Here is a 20,407-nt window from a genome sequence, read left to right as displayed (position 1 = left end):
TTCAAATACAACAGATGCTGATAAATCAACTGTAACTTCAAGAACGGAGCGATCAGTCAACGTCAAGCAGAACTACGAGTTCGCTAGCTTCCTGGACCGGGAAGCCAATCGGAGTTGTACATTGGTCAAAACACCAAATCTAGGAGACGAGAGTTTCTATTAAGGGGAATTGCTATAATATGGGATAGTACTGGCAGAGAGACACAAGTGGGTGAATTAGAACAAGCTGTGAAGGAAGAGTAAACCCATCACACACAAGCACGCATAAAATTCAATAAGCGTATTGCTCACTCAATAGCGAATATAACAAAAAGAAATGCAGTGCGGGTCATACAGCAAACACCCGGCCGATATCACAATAGATCAACGATACTGGTCGCAGCGATGGGTCCATACAGGCAAAATAAGATTTCTGCTAATGTTAGTCTAAGTGTTCTAGAATGTATAAAATCATCTTGACCAGGAAGAGAGTGAGAAGAGGTAAATTGAACTGCTGAAGAAAGGTAGAAGCAAGCTATTAAAAGTTTTAGTTAATTTTTTGAATTGAGAAGACAGAAAAAATGTTTCAACGTCTTAACGTTGACATGATTACGGTCATTCGACCGTATTACACTGTTGGAGACATACACATACGCATGCTGCGGGAACAACAGGGCGCTTGGTAGCGGTCTATTTTTGGGGTTTGCGTCGGATTCCCGTCATAAATATTACGCACTAGCTGTTTGGTCTCGAGGGTTGGGAGGCGGGTGCGACTCTATAATTTAAAGCTTCTGTTGACTACCGCGAACGCCAACGACGGCGTGCTGAACACTTCTTCACTATACATTTTACTATACATTTTACAGTAGTACAAAGTGTTTAGGGCAAAGCACATTTACAAATCCAATCTATATTTAAAATATGACACCCCAAAGGCCAGGCAGAGAGATCTCAGAGTCAGTTCGTGAAATCCGCGCAGGGCCGGAACGCCTCTGCCAGCTGGCATAGGCGTGTCGGCTATGCTTGGGGCTCTACCTTTGTTTTAGTGAGCGACATTGGCTGTCTCGTCAGGTATAAAACTGGTGTTTGAGGTCCCCTTGATATTCTGATGGATAGAAAAACTCGTTTAAGTTTTCGTACGTCTAGTTAAGGCAAACTTTGCTGAAAGGTTTCAACGCGATTAGACATCGAAAACATTCTGATTAAATTTTTTCGTAGAGTCAACTTTCGGTGAGAACGATGATATCATAATTCGATTCCACAACTGCTACCAAAAAGTCATCAATTTTGGTCCGCAATCCACGCACATTTTGGCAAAAAACAGCGAGCAAGCTTTCTTTCGATGTGCTTTTGTTCAGTAGTTGATGGCGGAAGGAAGCAGCCGCTAAAAGCTCACGGTAAACGAGGAGTACTTACCTGAATACAAAGGCAGGAAGAGCGCTTCTACAGTTAAGCTCAAGCGCAAGTTGAAATAAATTCGAACCAATCAAAGCCACAGTATAATATTTTTTTTATGATCATCTGATCGGGCAAGCATCAGAAATTAGTCAGTGTTTTTACAGTTTTACTCATCACGTTTCATTACCACGTGTGATCAAAACATTATTCAATGGTAATCTTCTAAGTTATAACATTTTTCAAACGAGGCAAATGGCGCACGAATCGGTTCAGCCATCTTTGAGAAACAGAAACAGGCAAATGTAAACACATATTACACATGTACCCAAACAAACATGAATGAAAGTCGCAAAATAATGTTTTCAGTACCGAAAACAAGTAGGTACATGTTTTTAACGTAAATAAACATCGATTTCTTCTGACGATAACGCCCTTTTGCTCCATGACGTAGGTACGTTCTTCTCACAACGCGCTGCGCGCAGTCATCTGTTTGACAGCCAAGCCATCATCATCAGTTGCGCCACTGCATTTGCGCTTATGGATGATAGTGCAGCTTGAATGAAATCGACACTTTCCTCAAGCTGACTGACTGACTGACTGTGGTGTGATGACTGACATGAGTCGGTTCATCTTCGACCTTCTCGATGGGTGACTGTATTTCTGATTGTATTGTTCGGGAGGGCCCTTCTTTGTCAATGGAGGCACCTGTTAACCGGTTGATAACGAACAACTTCAGTTGGCTGTTCAGCCGTTTTCACTTGAAATGAACGAACACTTTGTAGTCACTCGGAAAGGCGCAATAATGGCGTCGCTCGGTCGCAATCCACGGCCTACTATTGTATAGAATTTCTCTGATGAACAATCACATAAATTGAAACGAGATTGAAACTTGGTACTTGAATTAGCTGGAATGTATCCCTGCACTCGAAAATGTATCACAGTCTAAATTCTGTGTAAAATAACCCGTGCGTAGCAGCACCCAAAAAAGATGAGTTGAAAATGCCAGATTGTGGTTGAATCATGGTACACTCAAATTTTAAATAACAGAGCAGTTTATTTCCGAATATTACTCATAACCTATCTTTGCGGCGCATTTAAACGGACATGGATAAGCGTCTCAAGGAGCAGGGGTATGAAACTAAATATTATACCCGAAAACGAAATACACTGAAAATACCGTTTTGTACAGCAGGCATTAACAAGTAGCATGAATGAACGTTGCATACAATAGCAGAAATGTGAGATTTGATCTAGCTGCAGTCATTCTTGCCGTTTTTATTGCAGCTGATGCAGAATGAAGACGCCGGGAATAAAAATAACCACTATCAATTACGGCCCTGACCGGGTCAAGTGTCTCTCCGCGAGGGCTTTGATCAAAAACCGCGGCGTAAGTACAGGCCGTACATACATTTGGTGGCGCAAATGAAGGGCGTTCCATCGGTGTTTCATATAATATAGCCTTCGGGAAGTTTCGGTTGGGAAGGCAGTCACAACAATTAATCCATGGCGGTCAGCACAGCCCGAGTCAGGCCACTTTCCCTTTACGGTTGATAAAGGTATGGCGGACGAAGAAAAAACGCAATTCCAGGACGGGGTCATCAGAAAACGCCCGTAGCTTTACGAGTAGCCGTTATCGATATGCTTCAATTTTTATTTTTATTGTTATTATGGCACACCAACTAATTTTTTGATAACAGGCGCAACATGAAATAAAAACTGTTCTTTCAGCTTTCCAAAACGATAATTACTGTTACAATGCACAGCCTACTGACAACTGCACACACGTACCCGTGCACTTCCCCAAATGGAATCAGTCGAAGTGAATTGATAACACGCCGATGAAATGTCAAAATGATGTCAATTATTGCATGTGCTGTAACAAAATTTGCTTGTGGTGGTGGGTATTGCTGATTTCAACTTCTGTCGAAAAAATGACGTGTTATGACTGCGGCTAAATGCTGCTCATTCACTTATATTGTTATTCCATTGAAGGCCGGAAGTGACACCTCTTCCTGAACTCAATACAGCCTGGCCTAACAAGATCATTGTGATGCTTTTTAATGCACTCTACGTGTAGTTTTAACCTTTGAGTATCCAAGCCTGCCAACGAAAACATCTGCCAAATCGAATGCTCTTAACCTCAAGGTCGGTCATCGAAATGATCATCTTTCGGAAACCATGCATGCATTGGATATTTTATTTTTCGACTATTTATAATCATGAGCCAGTTGCGCAGTAAAAGACCGAAAAAAGTGCAACTGGATGGAGGAAAAAAGAATGCAACTTAAGCAGCGCGGCTGGGAAAAACAAAACAATATCGCGCCTCCACGGTCAAGAATCTTCTCAACGGAACATCCTCCCCCATCGAAAGGTGTTTTATCGCTAAAAATAGAAACGGAAAACAAATAACGGGTGGTCGCGGTGACATGTCACGCGCTGCCGTAATAATTCGCTTTCTTTCGTATTCTGTGCTCCCATTTGCATAGTGAATCCTGAAAATATCCCACTAACCTACGTCAATCGAAAGTGATTAATATAAATTGTATCACCATCAGTTCCCCCTAAAAATTACTCCTCATTTTGTTTTGCCCACGATTCGGAGAAATTATCCCTGGCAGACATTTCGCTTTCCGCGTAAATAAAATCTAAAATAATTGTGTTTTCAAAAATACGCTAGTGGGCCTTTTCAGTTCAGTTAGCTTAGAAGGGGTACTTAACCTGCGCGCTTGTATGACGCAAGTTCTTTACATTAAAAACTCATTCGGAGCACCGATACCAACCGCAACCAGGTGATGGCTGGACCCGGCATGCTGCGACCTCGTGCTATTCTACTCGACAATGACAGCCAACCAGCGCAGCGCTAGGCTAGCTAGACTAGGCAGAGACAGACACACGATTGCATTGCTCCTGTCGAGTCGAGGGGACGCACACACATCAGCTGATGATGGTTGATGACCTTCCTTGTAGGTAACTAAACAGCTAAACACGAGTGGAACCGTTTAGTCTGTCGCCGTTTTTCTGTGCGAATTCAACGCGCGGTTAGAAACTAATTTTTGTGTTAGGATCAATTTTGGTGGGATGAGAAAATAGATCTGGCGTGGAGGAGATATTTCTAGCTCTCTGAAACGGCTTATCGAATGGAAAATTTTTCTCACGTTTGGCGCCATTCAGCACGCTGTTGATGCGGTTGACGGCGATTTTATGTGTGTATTTATAAATGTACAAACCAAAACAACAACAATAAAAACCATTTCAGCGGGTATTCCGTCCGCGATCGGCGTTGGTGATCAATCTTGGTGATGATTGCACCATTGTCGGACGCGATTTTCAGCCAAACAGGATGTCTTGGTGTGTTGAAATTTACTCTCAGTGAATGTAGGTTTTAAAGTTTTCCTCATTTTTCTCAATAATTTTTATGAACAGCAGCATTACAAATATTTCGTTTCTCAGAAATAAAATTAATACTTTTTCTTTCTCTTTTTTCCAGTGAACACTTTACCCACCAACCCGTCAAACCACGTACCGCTTCGTGAATGCCAGCCTTCGCCGAGATGCTGGTATCGCAAAGTCCGCCGATCTACAGTCACTCGCTAGCCGACTACATTGCGAGCCAGACGGACTGCGGGTCACCGTTCGGCCGTTACAGTTCCCCCGTCACAACCCGCAGCTACTGCCGACCAGCATCACTGCAGCTAACGCCACCGCCGCTGCGCCGCCAACCGACGCCGTTCAGTCCGCTCTGTGTCAAAATGCCGGCCTCGCCGAAACGGTCCTGTCTGGTAGTCCGAGTGGAAGACCTTACCCCGGAGGAAGAACGCACAATCGACCTGCACAGCCCAACGGATGTCCACGATAAAATGCGCAACAAGAAGAAGGTAGTTTTCGCCGATGACCAGGGCGGTCAGCTGACGCAGGTGCGCGTAATGAAGGAACCCTCGTACATGCCACCGGTTTGGAGTTTGCAATTTCTAGCGCACGTCACCCAGGGCATGATCAGTCCGGTACCGCAGGAACAGTGGGTCGTCGATTTCCGACAGCCGGCCAGTGCCTATCTGGAGTTTCGCCAAAAAGTTGAGGAACACAACGTGTCGCTCGAAAACGTAATCATCAAGGAAACGGAACATCTGATCGTCGGCACGGTGAAGGTGAAAAACGTCAGCTACAACAAGGAAGTCATCGTGCGGTCCTCCTGCGACGGGTGGAAAACGCACGAGGACACCTACTGCACGTATACCGTGGTAAGTGGGACAGTTTTTCAAACCTTTAACCTTTATTACGCCACTAAATCGATTAGATGTTTCGTGTTTTGAATTTTGCCCTAATAGTACTCTGACTAAGTCACAAAGGCGAAACTCGTCTGAAGCTTGAGTGTGAGTGTAATACACCAATTAACAGGATTCGACGAATTAAACCTGTGTGTATGTTGCAGATTTTAATCGTCACTATTTTCATTTTATGAGAAGCAGTAGCTAGCTTGAATCTCCAGCATCCAGTCTTTCACAGTATCTATACTTCCACCTCTTCTGGCGATTCATCAAAATCAAAATTTCAGCTTCAATACTTCGTCATACATCGCAGTCTCGGACCAAAGATGGAGCTCTGAGGAACGCATGCCGTGGTTGTTTTAGTTGTTCCCTCTCCTCTATCTACCTGCAACTGCCCTCGATTTTAAAAATAGCTTTTTAAAATCCTGCTTTTTCCACTGTGTGGCTCTGGGACCGAGATTTGAAAAGAAAAAAACATACACACCCTTCGTTTATGCTGAACTCTACTTTATCGACCATAAATCCTCTAGCTGGAGTTAGTTATAAACATTGTACTGGTTCGAGGTGCAGTAAAGCCTTTTATGCAAGGGCAAATTGTACAATAGCCGCCGTAATTCCCTACTCCAGAGAACGCAATTAGTTGATACGTAGTGAAAATAAAATGGTGAAAAACTAACTAATCAGTACAAATATTAGGCAGTTTGCGTTCTATATCGAAAAAAAAGAGGTGGGGAATACAGAAAAAGACCCGGACGATCTAAACACTGATCGCAGTTGAAACTACTGAGATACTCAGAAAGTCTTATGCAGTGTGGCGAACGGGAAATTGCTTCCCAGCTGGTACTGTTAAAACCATTCTTGACGTCGAAGGTGACTACCGCGCAATAGCTATTTATTTTTGTTCTTGTTCCTGTGTTATTTCCGAACAGCATCCACTATAGACCTGCCATTTCGAAACCCGAACGTATGTTAAATAGGACATCCTGATAAAACCTGTTCGGAGTCACACTTTCTAGCAGTTTGCCGATTGTATCCAACAATCATGCTATAGGTCTATACGCTGAGGAATATCCGGGTGTCACTTCCAGGTATCGGAGGAATTTCCCGTTACATTTCAACAAAGTGGCCCAGAACATATTCCTCGTATGTTGGATCGCTATTTTAGAGACACAGTTCTTTACCTTCATGACTCTCACCAAAATGAATAGCTCCTCATTGGTGACCCGATTTCTTCTCTTTCTTACGTCGGTCGATCAGGTCGTTGATTTCATGCTAAGGAACAGTCCTTTGACGATAATCTTCATCTTTTGCGAGCAATGTTCAGTTGGCAACTCTTTATTCGCACTAGACTTCACGTTGGTACTGTGGTCAAGCTTCTTGAAGCAAGCGTTTTCAAGCACTCGTTCCAGGTGAATTACAATACAATAGTTGAGTAAGCTCTTCTTGAACAAAAATGTTTGTTGGGTTCTGCTCCTGATTCGGAATCATTTTAGACGTAGTTTAGCATTCGTCGAGTTCCTGGCCTAGGCGGCAACTGTTTCTCGGTTTTCTTAACCTCTGTATGACAGCAATGCACACCCGTCCTAATGCTTCTGGCAATTTCTATCTCCGCTGGTTAATTAACCTCCCGCATGGTTCCATCTGCATCTCGTTTTCAATGCGGTACCTTCGCTCATTATCGTTTTCGTGCCTGCCGACAGTCTTGCCAAACTGCACATGGCGACATCGATTATGGACTTACGACGCTCTTAAGAAGAGCAGCAGTCCCTTTTAAATTCATTCATCCTTGTTGATTCGTCCGTTAGTATTTTGACGAATATCGACAGCATTTGATCGACCACTTTAGAAATATTCATAGTGTATTTCTGTCCCGTCATTCGTCTTGTTTGCCGTTCCGGTTCAAAGCCTTCTATATATTCTATCCTTACACATGATGGCGCAAAACTATTCATTGTTATTTGCCACAAGAAAAATCGGAACTTTCGATTTGGCAGGTGATGTCGACAATGCGAGCTTCCCTTTTTCGGAACTGCCGTTCTACCGCTACCGTCGTTCCTTTCGATTGTCTGCTGCATCCTGAACATCCTAATCAGCTGGGCTACATTTGAATGCGCTATTCTGATCCATTTGCGAAGTGATAGCCCAAAATTCCAAAGTTCTCTAACGATAATGATAATAATAGACTTTTGCTAATAGACCTTTGCACGCTGTGCTTAACCTCAACTCTGTTTTGAAGTTTTTGTGTGGTTTGTTTTGAACACTGTTTTCTTTATTTTGATTACCTTTGTAACCCAAATTTATTGCTAGTGGAATTATTACCAGTAATTCGTACCACTCATTTGCGAAAACCGGAAATGCCCGAAAATTCCGAGGAAGATAAATGATAGCAGTTTTTACAACATACCTATATTTTTGTCATTTTTCCAGTTTTTCTGCTGTTAGTTTTTGCGAATGAGTGATCAAAACAAATCACACAACACTGTCAAACCTGAGACGGAAAGAAAGCACTGAAATCTGCGTACAATGCTTTATGTAAACATTACACACTAAACTGCTGTCACCTCCACCTGTCAGTCAAAACTTCAGACATGTTTACCAGCTAGAAACTTACGAGGAATCGGGGGTCGACTCAAATTCAAAAATAAAATTCCCTGATTTTCCCTGATGCATCAAAGGTTTTTCCCTGCCCCCAAAACTCGATTAAAAAGCTTATTTAGGCGATTTCTGGCTTTAATTTTTAACTCTCTTGCATTGGATGGCTTATGCGACCTTCTGAAAACTAAAGCCAATTTTTTTCATGTTTCGTAAAACCATACCATAACACATACCAATTATTCTTAAGGAGATGATTGACTAAAGATTTTTGGTACAAAAATACGCGTTACTGTTCGAGGTTCGAGGTACGACAAAAGTCTAACTAAATATATTGTTAAAATATGTTAACATAAAAGCAATCATTTTTGAGCAACAACATATTGTTTGAGTTGATATGGAAACTGTTATACTAACTGATATACTAACTGTGGTGATTTGGACAAGACAATCTATGAAAATGTATGATTTTACTCAAGATAACTGTGAAGTCTGTCGATAAAGAGGGGTCACGCTTAAAAGGTCGTTTATACCAACCCCCGGGCATCTACTATGTTTCCTGAAACCGACACAAAATGAGGTGGCGCTACAGGCGTTTTGCTTTTAATACGCAGCATTCACACGGTAGTGAAGTGATGCGATCAAGCCAACAAAACACAATCACGTAGAAGTGAAGAATTTTACATGAATCTCAATAACAATTCATCGATAAAATAATTTACTATCAACTAACAGAAAACGTTGCCTTTAGGACAAGAAATTAAAGATAATGCAGCAAAAATCACGTGTGGCGCTGCAGAAATATCGTGTGAATCGTTCTTTTACACGCACACTAGTGATCCGATACGTATAAAAGTGATCCAGTGATCCAGCCATGTTGGCTGCACCTATTTTGTTCGCAAACGTCAAATGGCTTGGCTTGGCTTCGCTTAGCACCGACAAATCAGAAATCCGATGATGCTAAGGACGAATGACAGGTTCGAGAGGACCTATAACGTTTTGCAAGGTGACGTCACGAATGAACCGGAATGAACACAATTCATCCAATTGACATCCACTCGTAGTTTGTTTACTATTTGTTAGGCGAACGCGATATGCATAAATTGGAGTTAAACGTTTTAAAAGCGTATTACCCAGCAGTGTCACCCTCCAAACTATTCGGAATGGCAGTTTTTGTGCTTTTCTGACTTGCCGTTAAGGCTTTAAGCAATATGCAGTTTCAACATGTTAACCCATCTACTGATCAACGTCAAAGAAGTGAGGTTATGCTCGCCCGTGCAAAACCTTATGGGAAGCGCACGACCAAAGTAAATTGATATATACCAGGTATGTGACCATCGAGGGTTGCATTAGTGTGTGTAGAAAGAAGAAGAAATAGTTCTGAAATATGATGGAACTTGCATGAAAATTAAAACTAAATTAATTGTAATTAATGAATGCAGCTATATTATTCCAGACAAATATTTGAACATTTACAATGAAATGTAAGGAATATATTTTAAAGTCATTTGCACTTGTAGCCTTCTTTATTATGCGTAAAAAATTTGAGAACATGGGTGACTAACTATTTCGATGTGCAATTGAAAAATGAATTAATGTTAATGTAATACTTCACGATCAATACGGTATACGGTTGCTTGAATTAAAACACGTTCCATCCAACATTTTGCTTGCATGATGCTCTTGAATATCCGCCTTTGATGTCTTCTTTTAAAAAATAGTTTTATTCGAATAGATGCTTGTGCTATTGCTTGAAAAGTCACTGTTCCAAGATGATACCTTTTTATCATAAATTTACCCGTCTCAACACTACGTAGAAAACCATAAAAAGTAATCTTAGATTGCTACAAAACGGTCTTAGAAGATAATTAACACTTTAAAAGCTTACCAGAAATCAGACGAAAAATATCGCGGGCGGATAACAATGTTGCTCATGCTGCTTATTGAACAATCATGTCCGAGCATTTTAAAAAAAATCTTTTTTGTTTTACTACTTGTAGGAAAGCGATATAACGACATTTCTTTGAGACATCTTGATACCGCTCTGACGAAAAAATTTCCGCTTGCAATTTGGAATGTTGCACTTCATTGTATTCATGAAAATACATACTAGAATAATGTTCTAAGCATTAACATAAAAGCTGTAACAAAAAAAAAACAAATCTTGCGTATCCAACGATTTTTTTAAAAAATTAACTAATTTTCCATACAAAATGCTCGAAATCTCAGAACTAGTTGCAAGTTTGCCGTAACACAGAAAACACCGTTTTTAGCTAATAGACTTTATTTTTATTACCAACTACTCGCTTCCGAATGACAAATGGTTCAACCGATTTTCGCGGGAATTGTCTAAGGGGTGTGTACAAAGCAGGGTTAGAACCTAACTAACTTATCGATACAAGGGGCTGTTAAAAGTTACATTTCATAAGCTTACAGCTCGGCCATCCTGCACAAATCTCACTGACACTAATCAACACTATCATCTTCCAGATATTCGATATCTTCGTATTCTATATCCGAGTCTGAAACTTTGTTTTCTGTTTTTTGATAGAGCCGCATATTAAGAGGATCAAATATTCCTTCGAAAGGAATGCTAGATACTTGGTAATTGTCTAGATCTCCAACTACATAACGATTTTTATCGAGTACTTTTCTCACTACGTAAGGTCCTCGAAATTTTGGCTTAAGCTTACTTCTCTCTCCAACCACGTTCGTTCGTCTCAACATCACCAAATCACCTGGTTGATAGTTGGTATTTCTCTTACAGTGACTGTCGTAGACTTGTTTATTGTATTGCTGCTGGGTTCGCATACACTGGGTTGCTTCGTCTCGTAGATTATCCAAGTCTCTAGAACTCACGTCGATTTGGTCCTGTAAATATTGGGTTTAGTCATAATCGATTCGTCTTTTTGATCCACGCCAAACAACAACATAGAAGCATTCTTCCCAGTGGAACGATTTACTGTGTTATTTAACAAAAACTCTGCATCAGAAAGTACTGTATCCCAACATTTACCGGACTCCTCTACCATTTTACTAAGCAGCGGAACCAACGTCCTGTTGTACCGTTCAACCTGACCGTTAGACCTGGGGCAAGCCGTAGCGACTTTTACGTGTTTAAATCCGTGGTCCTCCACGAACTGTGCAAACGCCTGAGATGTAAACGCTGTTCCTCGGTCCGATACCAACACTTTTGGAGTGGAATATGCATGAAAATAGCTTTTCAATGACTTCATCACTTCTTTTGTATTCGTTGTCTTTGTAGGGTAAAGTTTAATGAACTTGGTAAAAGCATCGATAACTGCTAATATGTGTTCGTTTTTCCCTTTGCTCCGTTCCAATGGCCCAAGATGATCCACGTGCACGACCTCGAATGGGACCCGAGGCTTCTCTACCTCAAATAAATTTCCATCGAACCGCTTGTTTTTGGGATTATACACGATGCAAGTTACGCAGGATTTCGCGTGCTCCTGAATTTGTTCGCGCATCTTAGGGAACCAGTATGTGCGTTTAATCAGTTCGCATACCTTATCCACTCCGAAGTGGCCCATGTGGTTGTGAAACTTATTGATAACTGATGGTACCATCTGCTCCGGGACATAAACCAGAGATTTGTTACCCAGAACTTTATACAGTATAGCATTCCGAATCTCGTAATCCCTTGTGGGTTGAATACTCAAACCTTCCTTAATCTTTAAAACGTCAGGATCGCGAAGCTGTGCAATGCACAAAGCGTCCTCAAAAACATTGGTTGAGTTGCCCTCTTCTACCAGAACATGTACGGTTGAACGAGATAGAGCATCTGCATGCTGCATCCTTGCTCCAGGCCGATGAACAATCTCGAAATCGTATTGTTCAAGAAACATTGCCCATCGAGAGATCTTAGGATTTATATCCCTTTTTTCTAGAGTTTGCTTGAGTGAGTTACAATCCGTAATAATCTTAAATCTCAGGCCGAATAGATACATACGAAATCTTTGTAAGCAATAGACAATCGCGAGGGTTTCTAGCTCAAAGCTATGTAGCTTCGACTCTGTCAGCGTTGTTTTTCGACTGTAATACATCACTGGGTGCATCATGCCATCATCACTTTGTCTCTGCAATAAAACACCACCGAACCCCAAAGATGATGCATCGGTATGAAGCTCGGTTTCGGCAGTGGTAGAGTAGATGCGTAAGACTGGTTTGGAGATCAAGGCGTTCTTCAGACATTCGACAGCCTGTACATGGTCAGTGGTCATCTCGAACTCTCTGTCTTCCTTCATTAAATCGTATAGCTGCGATGCTTGTACATTAAAGCCCTTAATAAACTTCCTAAAGTAGTTTACTAGCCCAAGGAATCGCTGTAAACTTTTCCGATTAGATGGAATAGGGAAATTTCGAATACACTCGACATGCCGGTCACTGGGTTTGATCTGATTGTACTGTACATCGTAACCCAAATACTCAATATGAGTTTTAACAAACTGGCATTTCGCGAACTGAAGCTCCAAATGGTTATCCGCCAGAGTCTCTAGCACCTCTCTTAATGTTTCGAAGTGTTCATGCAAGGTATCGGAAGCGATGAGCATATCATCGATGAATACTATAACCCGCCCATCTTTAATGAAGGATTCCAATATTTTTGTAATGAACTTGACAAACACAGCTGGTGAATTAGCGTAGCCGAAAGGCAAACGGTTGAATTCATATTGCCCATTATCAGTCACAAAAGAAGTGTACTTCTTCGACTGCTCTGCTAGACTAACATGGTAGAACCCATTTTTTAGGTCTAGCGAAGTAAAGTACCTTTTTCCTTGAAGCTTTGCCACCTGGTCTTCAATTACCGGCATAGGAAAATGGCTCCTCTCAACTATTTTATTCAACGGCTTATAGTTTACGCACATCCGAAATGTGTTATTTCTTTTCCGTGTCAGCACTACCCGTGAAGTATAAGGTGAATCGCTTTCTCTGATAACTCCTTGTTGAAGTAAGTCGGCTACAATTTTGTCCAGCTCTTTTCGCTCAAATACGCTGAGGCGCTGCGGTGAAGTTGAAAATACTTTATTTTCCTTCAAACGAATCTCCGCTTCAAACTTTACTAGTGGTCTATCTGGTCTAATTCGTTCCAAATAGCTTTGTTGCAGTAAATTCACCAAACGTAATCGAGAAGCCAAGGTCTCTTTATCGTCTCCCACATCTATATCTAAACCCCCAAGAGGATCAGCATCTAACATACACGTTTCGTCAATGTTACCAAGCATCAACCACTCATAGTTTGAAGAAAAATCTGTAGCGGGTAACGCGAAACAAAGTCGATAAATGCGATTTTCTATCAAAAAACTTCTTCCCAATATGATATCTATCTGCATTGTATTGTCAGGTACAACCAGAAATCGTACGTGAAAAGCTTTATCTGACACAAACAATGTTGTACTAAAATCGCCTAAGATTTGCACTTTCGAACTGTTTATACCTATAACCTCTTCGGTAGCCGCCCGCAACAACAACCGTTTCGGCAATAGTCCTATTTTAACGAGATTAGTATAACTACCTGTATCGAACAAAGCCATCGCTTGAATACGCTCTCCGGCAGCATCAATGTTCACCTCCTGCTGTGAAGCTTGGTTGACGGTCAGTTGACAACCCAAGTCGTTTCCATCGAAGACCGCATTGGTAACAGTTCGTTTTACACCATCTGATTTGTTGAAGGTCGGTGGCTGGACTGCCCGTTGCGTTGTCTCTCGTACCTGGCAATCTTGAGATTTATGACCCACTCGAAGGCATCGGTCACACCGCTCTCTGCGTTGTGGTTTGGGACAATCCAGGGATTTGTGTCCTGATTCGCGACAATTGAAACACATTATATCTGTTGCAGGACCTGATAAAACCGCGTTCGTTTTCAATGGCTTCAGAGCAGCTGGCGGCAGCATTTCCATGTTCGACGCAATCCACTTTATGTGCCTTAAAAACTCAAGTGTAGATGAGTACTGCCTAGAGAGTACGTGGTTGTAGACCCGATCGTGGCGTAGCCCTTTGATAATATATTTCAACGTGGCAGAAGTACTAAAGTCACCTTTCTGAGCGATAGCGTCGACACGATACACATACGACTCATAGGACTCTCCTCTTTCGATTTTCACTGCTTCCAGTTCGTGATGAATATCGGCCTCGTCATAAGTTTCGGGAAAAGCAGTTGCGATTCGTTCTTTAAACTGTTTCCAATTGAAAATCAACTCTTCTTGGCGCCTGTACCAATTCGCTGCTGCACCCGTTAGCCGGGTCGATGCGTACAACAGACATACCTGCTCTGACCATCCGTAGAGGGCACGGAAATGGTCGATTCTACGTAACCATTTGCAAACACCGTCGCCTTCTGCATATTCCGGAATCAGTCGTCCGACGTCATAAGGATGTAAAGCTACACTTCGATTCACGCCGTCAACCGGATTTGCGTCTCCGGTTGGTTTCCCGTCGTATTGTTCGCATTCGTTGTCCTTTGTCTCCCGTTCATCGTTTAGTGCGTCATAAAATGGCACTTCGGCTTGCTTCGTTGTCTCGCTTTTCGTATGCTCGGCAGCCATTTTTCTCGTCAATGGCATCCTCGCAAAATTGTCGAAATCGCTCTTCGCAGATTATCCGTCGTTTCGCCACATTTACTAAGAAGTGCAGGGTATCCCACTTCTGATACTGCAAGTTTGCCGTAACACAGAAAACACCGTTTTTAGCTAATAGACTTTATTTTTATTACCAACTACTCGCTTCCGAATGACAAATGGTTCAACCGATTTTCGCGGGAATTGTCTAAGGGGTGTGTACAAAGCAGGGTTAGAACCTAACTAACTTATCGATACAAGGGGCTGTTAAAAGTTACATTTCATAAGCTTACATAGTGTAGATGTGTTAGTGCAAAGTGTATATGACAGCTCGCATTGTCAAATACCTGGTATATATCAATTTACTTTGGCGCACGACATGAAAATTCAAGACTCTAGCTTCAAGATCGACCATGTCCTGATCGATAGGTCGACAAAACTCGCACAAGGTTATCGAAATCGGCGAAGACTCCCACTGAGAGGACGCTGCGTTTCAACATCCAGCGATTGACGGTATATGACGTTTCAGTAGAATACACCAGAAACGAATCGTAGAACAGCAAGAAGAAAGGGAATAAGAGCTAAGTGGGCTGTGGAGGCCCCTCCATGGCGCCAACAACTACAAGGAAAGTGATAGGCACGACACGTGGAAGACAGTGTAACAGCTTGTTTGATGTCAAATGTCAGAAAATGACAATTGAGAAGAACCAGGCCAAGAGTCGCATACTCACTGCGGATCACGTCAGAATAGAGAAAAATGTAAAGAGACTAGAGCTGTGGGAATAAGAACCCACTGTCTAAAATAATTTCAGTACGAGGACCATCGTCAGCAACGACACACGGAATATCTACAAAACGGCGAAAAATTGTTATGCCTGTGATATACAATGATGGTGCTGGCAACCTGCGCACTGACAAAACAGCAAGCAGTCAGGTAGCAGCCAGGTGGAAGGAGCACTTTCAGATGCTGTTGAATGGAATACGGAGAACGGTATGAACAGGCTATGAATTGTGAGTGATGGTCAAGTTGTGGAGCTAACACTAAGAAGGCAATTAGCGACGTAAAGAACGGTAAAGCTGCTAGGAAGGACGGTACCCAGGCTAAGCTTCTAAAGGTAAGGAGCAAGCTGCTGAGCGAAGCAATATACCGGTCAAAATCTGGGCAAAAGAACAAATGCCGGAAGAGTGGTTGGCTGGCCTCATGTGCGCTATTTTTGAAAGAGGACATCGTCTTCAGAATAAAAACTATCGAGGTATTACGCTGCTCAATTTAGCTTACAAGATGTTGGATAGACTGAAGCAAGCGGATGCACTCAGTAACCTGCTATTCAATATTGCAACGTGCAATTGTAAAACGACGCATTGTAGCCGCGAATCGAGCTTTCTACGTATTACGTAACCAGCTGAAGTCCCGAAGGTTGCCAACTCGCTTAAACGCAAATACTAATTCTATGCTCCCGGTCACCCTTTACGAACATGAAACATGGATGCTGAAGGAAGATGATCAAAGAGTGCTTGAGGGTTCTGAGCGTTAAATTCTGCAATTGGTAAAAACGCTGTAGATCGCGTGTAAATAACAGTCTGTATCCCACTTTGTGCTCTTGATGTCTGTACCATGAAGTGCGTGAGGCCTGCCATTGCCGATTTCGAGCACTACAGCGAGTGAAGTCTGACAATTGTACGGCGCAAAACAAATAAAAAATCTACGACAAACTGAAAGATAATCAATATGTTTAATATTGACTATGTCTAATGACTAATATGTTTAAATTTGACATATGTTTAAATTCAACCGATCAATCCCAAGTAACAATGTCAGTTTTATTGTACTCTTATGACGGTTTTTCTGACCAATTTTGGTCTAAAAAACCATCATAAGAGTGTAATAAAACCCAAATTGTTACGTGGGATCTGCGTATATTTTACACGAAAATTAATTCGATTCCGAAGTTGATCAACAATATTGCCGGATGAATAAAATTTTCCTGATTGAATTTCGAAATTCCCTGATATTCGCTGATTTCCCTGATCCAAAAATGAATTCCCTGATATTCCCTGATTTTCTAGGTTTTCCCAAGAAATCGACACCCTATTCGGGTCTGTCAATTTTTTTACAGATATTGAGCATTACTTGATATCATGCTTATTAAACAGTGATAACAAGTTTCTAATTCAATAAGTGCCCCTTAGGAAACAATATTCTATCAGCTTAGCACAGTCAATGACTATCATAAATCCACAGATGCTGCTTAGAGCGTCATAATGTGGAGCGATACAAACAGAAGCAGAGACAGCAAACCCGACTTTTCCAGGAGAAGCAGCGCCACCAGGAGAAGAAGGAGTGCGAAGAACTCGAGCAGCTGTGCCGCTTTCACGACGCACGGAAATTCTATCAGAGACTCAACGAATCTTGCAAAGGCTTTGTGTTGCGGGCAGAGATAAAGATCGAGGTATCTTAACTGACGACCGTGCGGTGATCGAAAGGTGGAAACAGCAGTACGATGGACACCTGAATGGCGTGCAGGCAGAAGACCATGATACTGGAGCTAGTGACCTCATTGGTGTAGCAAGCAACGGAGATGTGCCACTCCCATCATCGATAAGGGAAGTTAAAGAAGCCATCCAAAGCACCGGGAAAGGATGGCATTGGAGAGAAACTTATCGAAATGGACCCGGAAAGGTTGGTGGGCTGGTGCATGCCGAAGCATTGTGCCCAGCATTTTTGCCACTGGAAGCATCACAAAACGCCACGAAGCTAGTCATCAAAAGACTGCAATCTCGCCTTCCGAGATGATTCGAAGTGAAGAAGCGACTTGAGTGGAATCCACGACGAAGTACCAATCAGTTGGCCAAAGAAAAATATCCGATCACAGCATCCGTGGCACATTGAAAAGTGAGCTCAAAATCAAGCCTTACATGCTTCGAAAGGTCATGATCTTACACTGCGGCAGCAACAAGATGGTCTTGAAAGAGTGAAGGCGTTGCTTTTCTTGGCCAAAAGCGGTAGGGCTCACTTTACCGATCGTTCATACGAGAATTAGAACCATCGGTTGGTTACCAGGAAGCAGCACCCGTCACAAATAATAGTTTTGGCCGCAGTAATCGTGGATGAACGCTCTCCAACCGTTTTCACTGAACCTGGTGTCAAAGTAAATGCGACATATTATCGAGAAATTGTTCTGGAGGCTGCTTTGAAGTCGTGGGCAAACAAATATTTCTGTTGCAAATCATCAACATATACAAAGCGTGAGGGAACCAAGAGTGGCTGCAAAACAGCGTACCGAAGTTTTTTTCGACCACACCATGCAATGGGTCTCGAATTCATCAGATGCAAATCCAATGTATTATCTCTGGTCAAGAGACACTGAAGAAAACGATTACCCTTGAGTGGGCCAAAATACCGGCAAGTCACATTCAGAAAGCGTGCTAATCTTTTTTTAATCGTTTCAAGGCCACAGTCAAAGCAAAATGTTGTCATAACCAGCCAAAGTGAACTGATTTTGAATATTTGAATAGGTTACAGATTGAGTACCGGACCCTGTAGTTGATTCCCGCACGTAATATTTATTATGTTCTCTCACGTCGCCTATTTTTGTGACTGGTGACACTAGATGTTTCTCATTTCATTATACCGTTAATTTTAAACTGTTGTTAAATTTATTGCTCTTTTGATAACTGCGATAGTATTACAAGTCATTGCTTTTACTATTAGGTCTATTAAATCGGTCTATTAAATTAAATTTCCCTATTCTTTCAGGTTGGTACTGGAGTCGCATCCGCCTACATGGTACACGATACGTTCTCCTTCAAAATTACTCTTCCTCCTAAGTCCAGGCGGATTGAGTTCTGCGTCTGTTATCGATGTGACATCGGCGAATTCTGGGACAATAACAATGTAAGTACGAATGGACGGACGTTCGTCCGTCCTTTGAAAATAGCCTAACATTATTACATACCAGCTAATCGTCGTGTTGCTTTCCGTTTTTTTTCTTTCCTCAAACAGGGTCACAACTACTCACTGACCAACCGGGTAATGCCACGCCAGGAGTCGAGCATCTTCTTCCCGTCTCACAACGCCTTCAGGGATAAAGCGAACAATAGCATCAACATCAACAGTACCTCTCACACCAACAGTACAAACAGCACTAACGGTTTCTGTTCCGACAGCACTAGCCTAAACTCGAACACGTGTGTGGATCAGACGCTCGAGCTGGACACGTGGCGCCATATGAACGCAGAGAACCATAATGGACCATATTGGTAAATTTTTGCACACGCTTCAACACTTTCAATCGAATGCTACTCTAAACCCGAAAGTCAAACAACAAAAAAATCAGACTAGAATGCAGCAGCAAGCAAAGGTGCATGTTTATGCACTTTTCGCTGCTCGTTTACAAAGATCACTAAAACCGTTTCACAATTCTACCAAATTGTAACCAATTAGTCTTAGAACGGTGGCATATATTGAGAGTCTGGACAAAAAAGGTACAGTGTTAAGTGTGTACAAAAAGGGTATTTGCCAGAAACAGAGAAAAAAAACAATAGTTCTTAACAGATCGATTTTCCTAACTTAAAAAAACCACACAAAATCATCATCGATCGAGAGGTAACAGTCGCGGAACGCTACAACTTAAATGCAAGAAGGTAACACCATTGCTCCCTCTGTTTCACTCTTTACTTTCTTTATAGAATGCATTCATAAGCATTTCATTACTTTCCCACTGCAATTTTCTACGATCATAACCATTCACGCCATTTTTCATTCGTGACGTGACGAAGCTCCTCGCCCATTCTAGTGAGCCCCTCACGAAACGATATTAACACCGCTTACCCACTAACCAGCGATCCCCGAAGGAGTCCGGTTTAGCCCTCTAATAGATAGGAAGGTAAATTTAACTACCACAAAAGACACACTTAACCTAGCACAACTATTGGCCTTTTTTGAACAGTCGGAAAGCAAACCCTAGTTTGAGTTGTCCATTCTATGTGCCATACTGTAGTTCTAGAATCCCCCACCGCAAGAAACCAAAAGCGAAACTAACCACTAACAACAACCACGGGTAAATTGGCTGCTTGGGTTACCTAAACCGAAACACCACCGGCGCGCCGGTGCGTAAGTGCTGTATTACGGCAAGACCAGACTCGTCTTGTGTGCTGTGGTAATGCGCTAAACGGTCTGATCTTGTCGTTGGTAGTGTAGACGACGTCCTCTGTCGGCCCCGGGGTAGTGTGATCGCTCCTTTCGAATCAAAGCACGTGGCGATTGTGAAATTGAAACAAATTGTGATCTACTGACCCAGATTTAATAAGAGAAAATTTGACATTGAATTGTGGATTGTTGAAAAAAAGAATTTTCTTTTCATTGCTAAGATTGTAAGTTCGTGCGTAGTGAAGAATCAAAGGTATTTTTATTTTACCGCATTTTTATTATAACGGATGTTAATCAAGCAACTTAAGCAGAACCCGATTTTATTGCACACAATTAGTTGAATATAAAATGCAGCAAATAACTTTTCCACGCCACATCTCGTGGTTCCCACGAAAAAAAGAATCTAACTCTAACCAGTTCCTGCTGCAGCAACCCACACGAACGTGGTC

General features: G+C 42.0%; 1 protein-coding gene across 2 annotated transcripts in view; it reads left to right on the top strand.

Moving 5' to 3' along the window:
* Positions 1-20,407, top strand: part of LOC128740016 (uncharacterized) — a 69,885-nt gene that overhangs the window by 37,794 nt on the left and 11,684 nt on the right. The window contains exons 1-4 of one of the 2 annotated variants that reach the window (XM_053835528.1): positions 4,678-4,752; positions 4,865-5,615; positions 18,567-18,704; positions 18,813-19,069. In XM_053835528.1, coding sequence (XP_053691503.1) covers positions 4,911-5,615; positions 18,567-18,704; positions 18,813-19,069 — 1,100 coding nt within the window. In that variant the 5' untranslated portion in view covers positions 4,678-4,752; positions 4,865-4,910. Of the gene's footprint in view, positions 1-4,677; positions 4,753-4,864; positions 5,616-18,566; positions 18,705-18,812; positions 19,070-20,407 lie in introns of those variants that run through there. The other variant, XM_053835527.1, reaches the window with a different exon arrangement.

Source organism: Sabethes cyaneus, chromosome 3, assembly GCF_943734655.1.
Source record: "Sabethes cyaneus chromosome 3, idSabCyanKW18_F2, whole genome shotgun sequence".
Classification (NCBI taxonomy): Eukaryota; Metazoa; Arthropoda; class Insecta; order Diptera; family Culicidae; genus Sabethes; species Sabethes cyaneus.
Note: the sequence above shows the minus strand (reverse complement) of the source record. Positions and strands in the feature narration are given on the sequence as shown.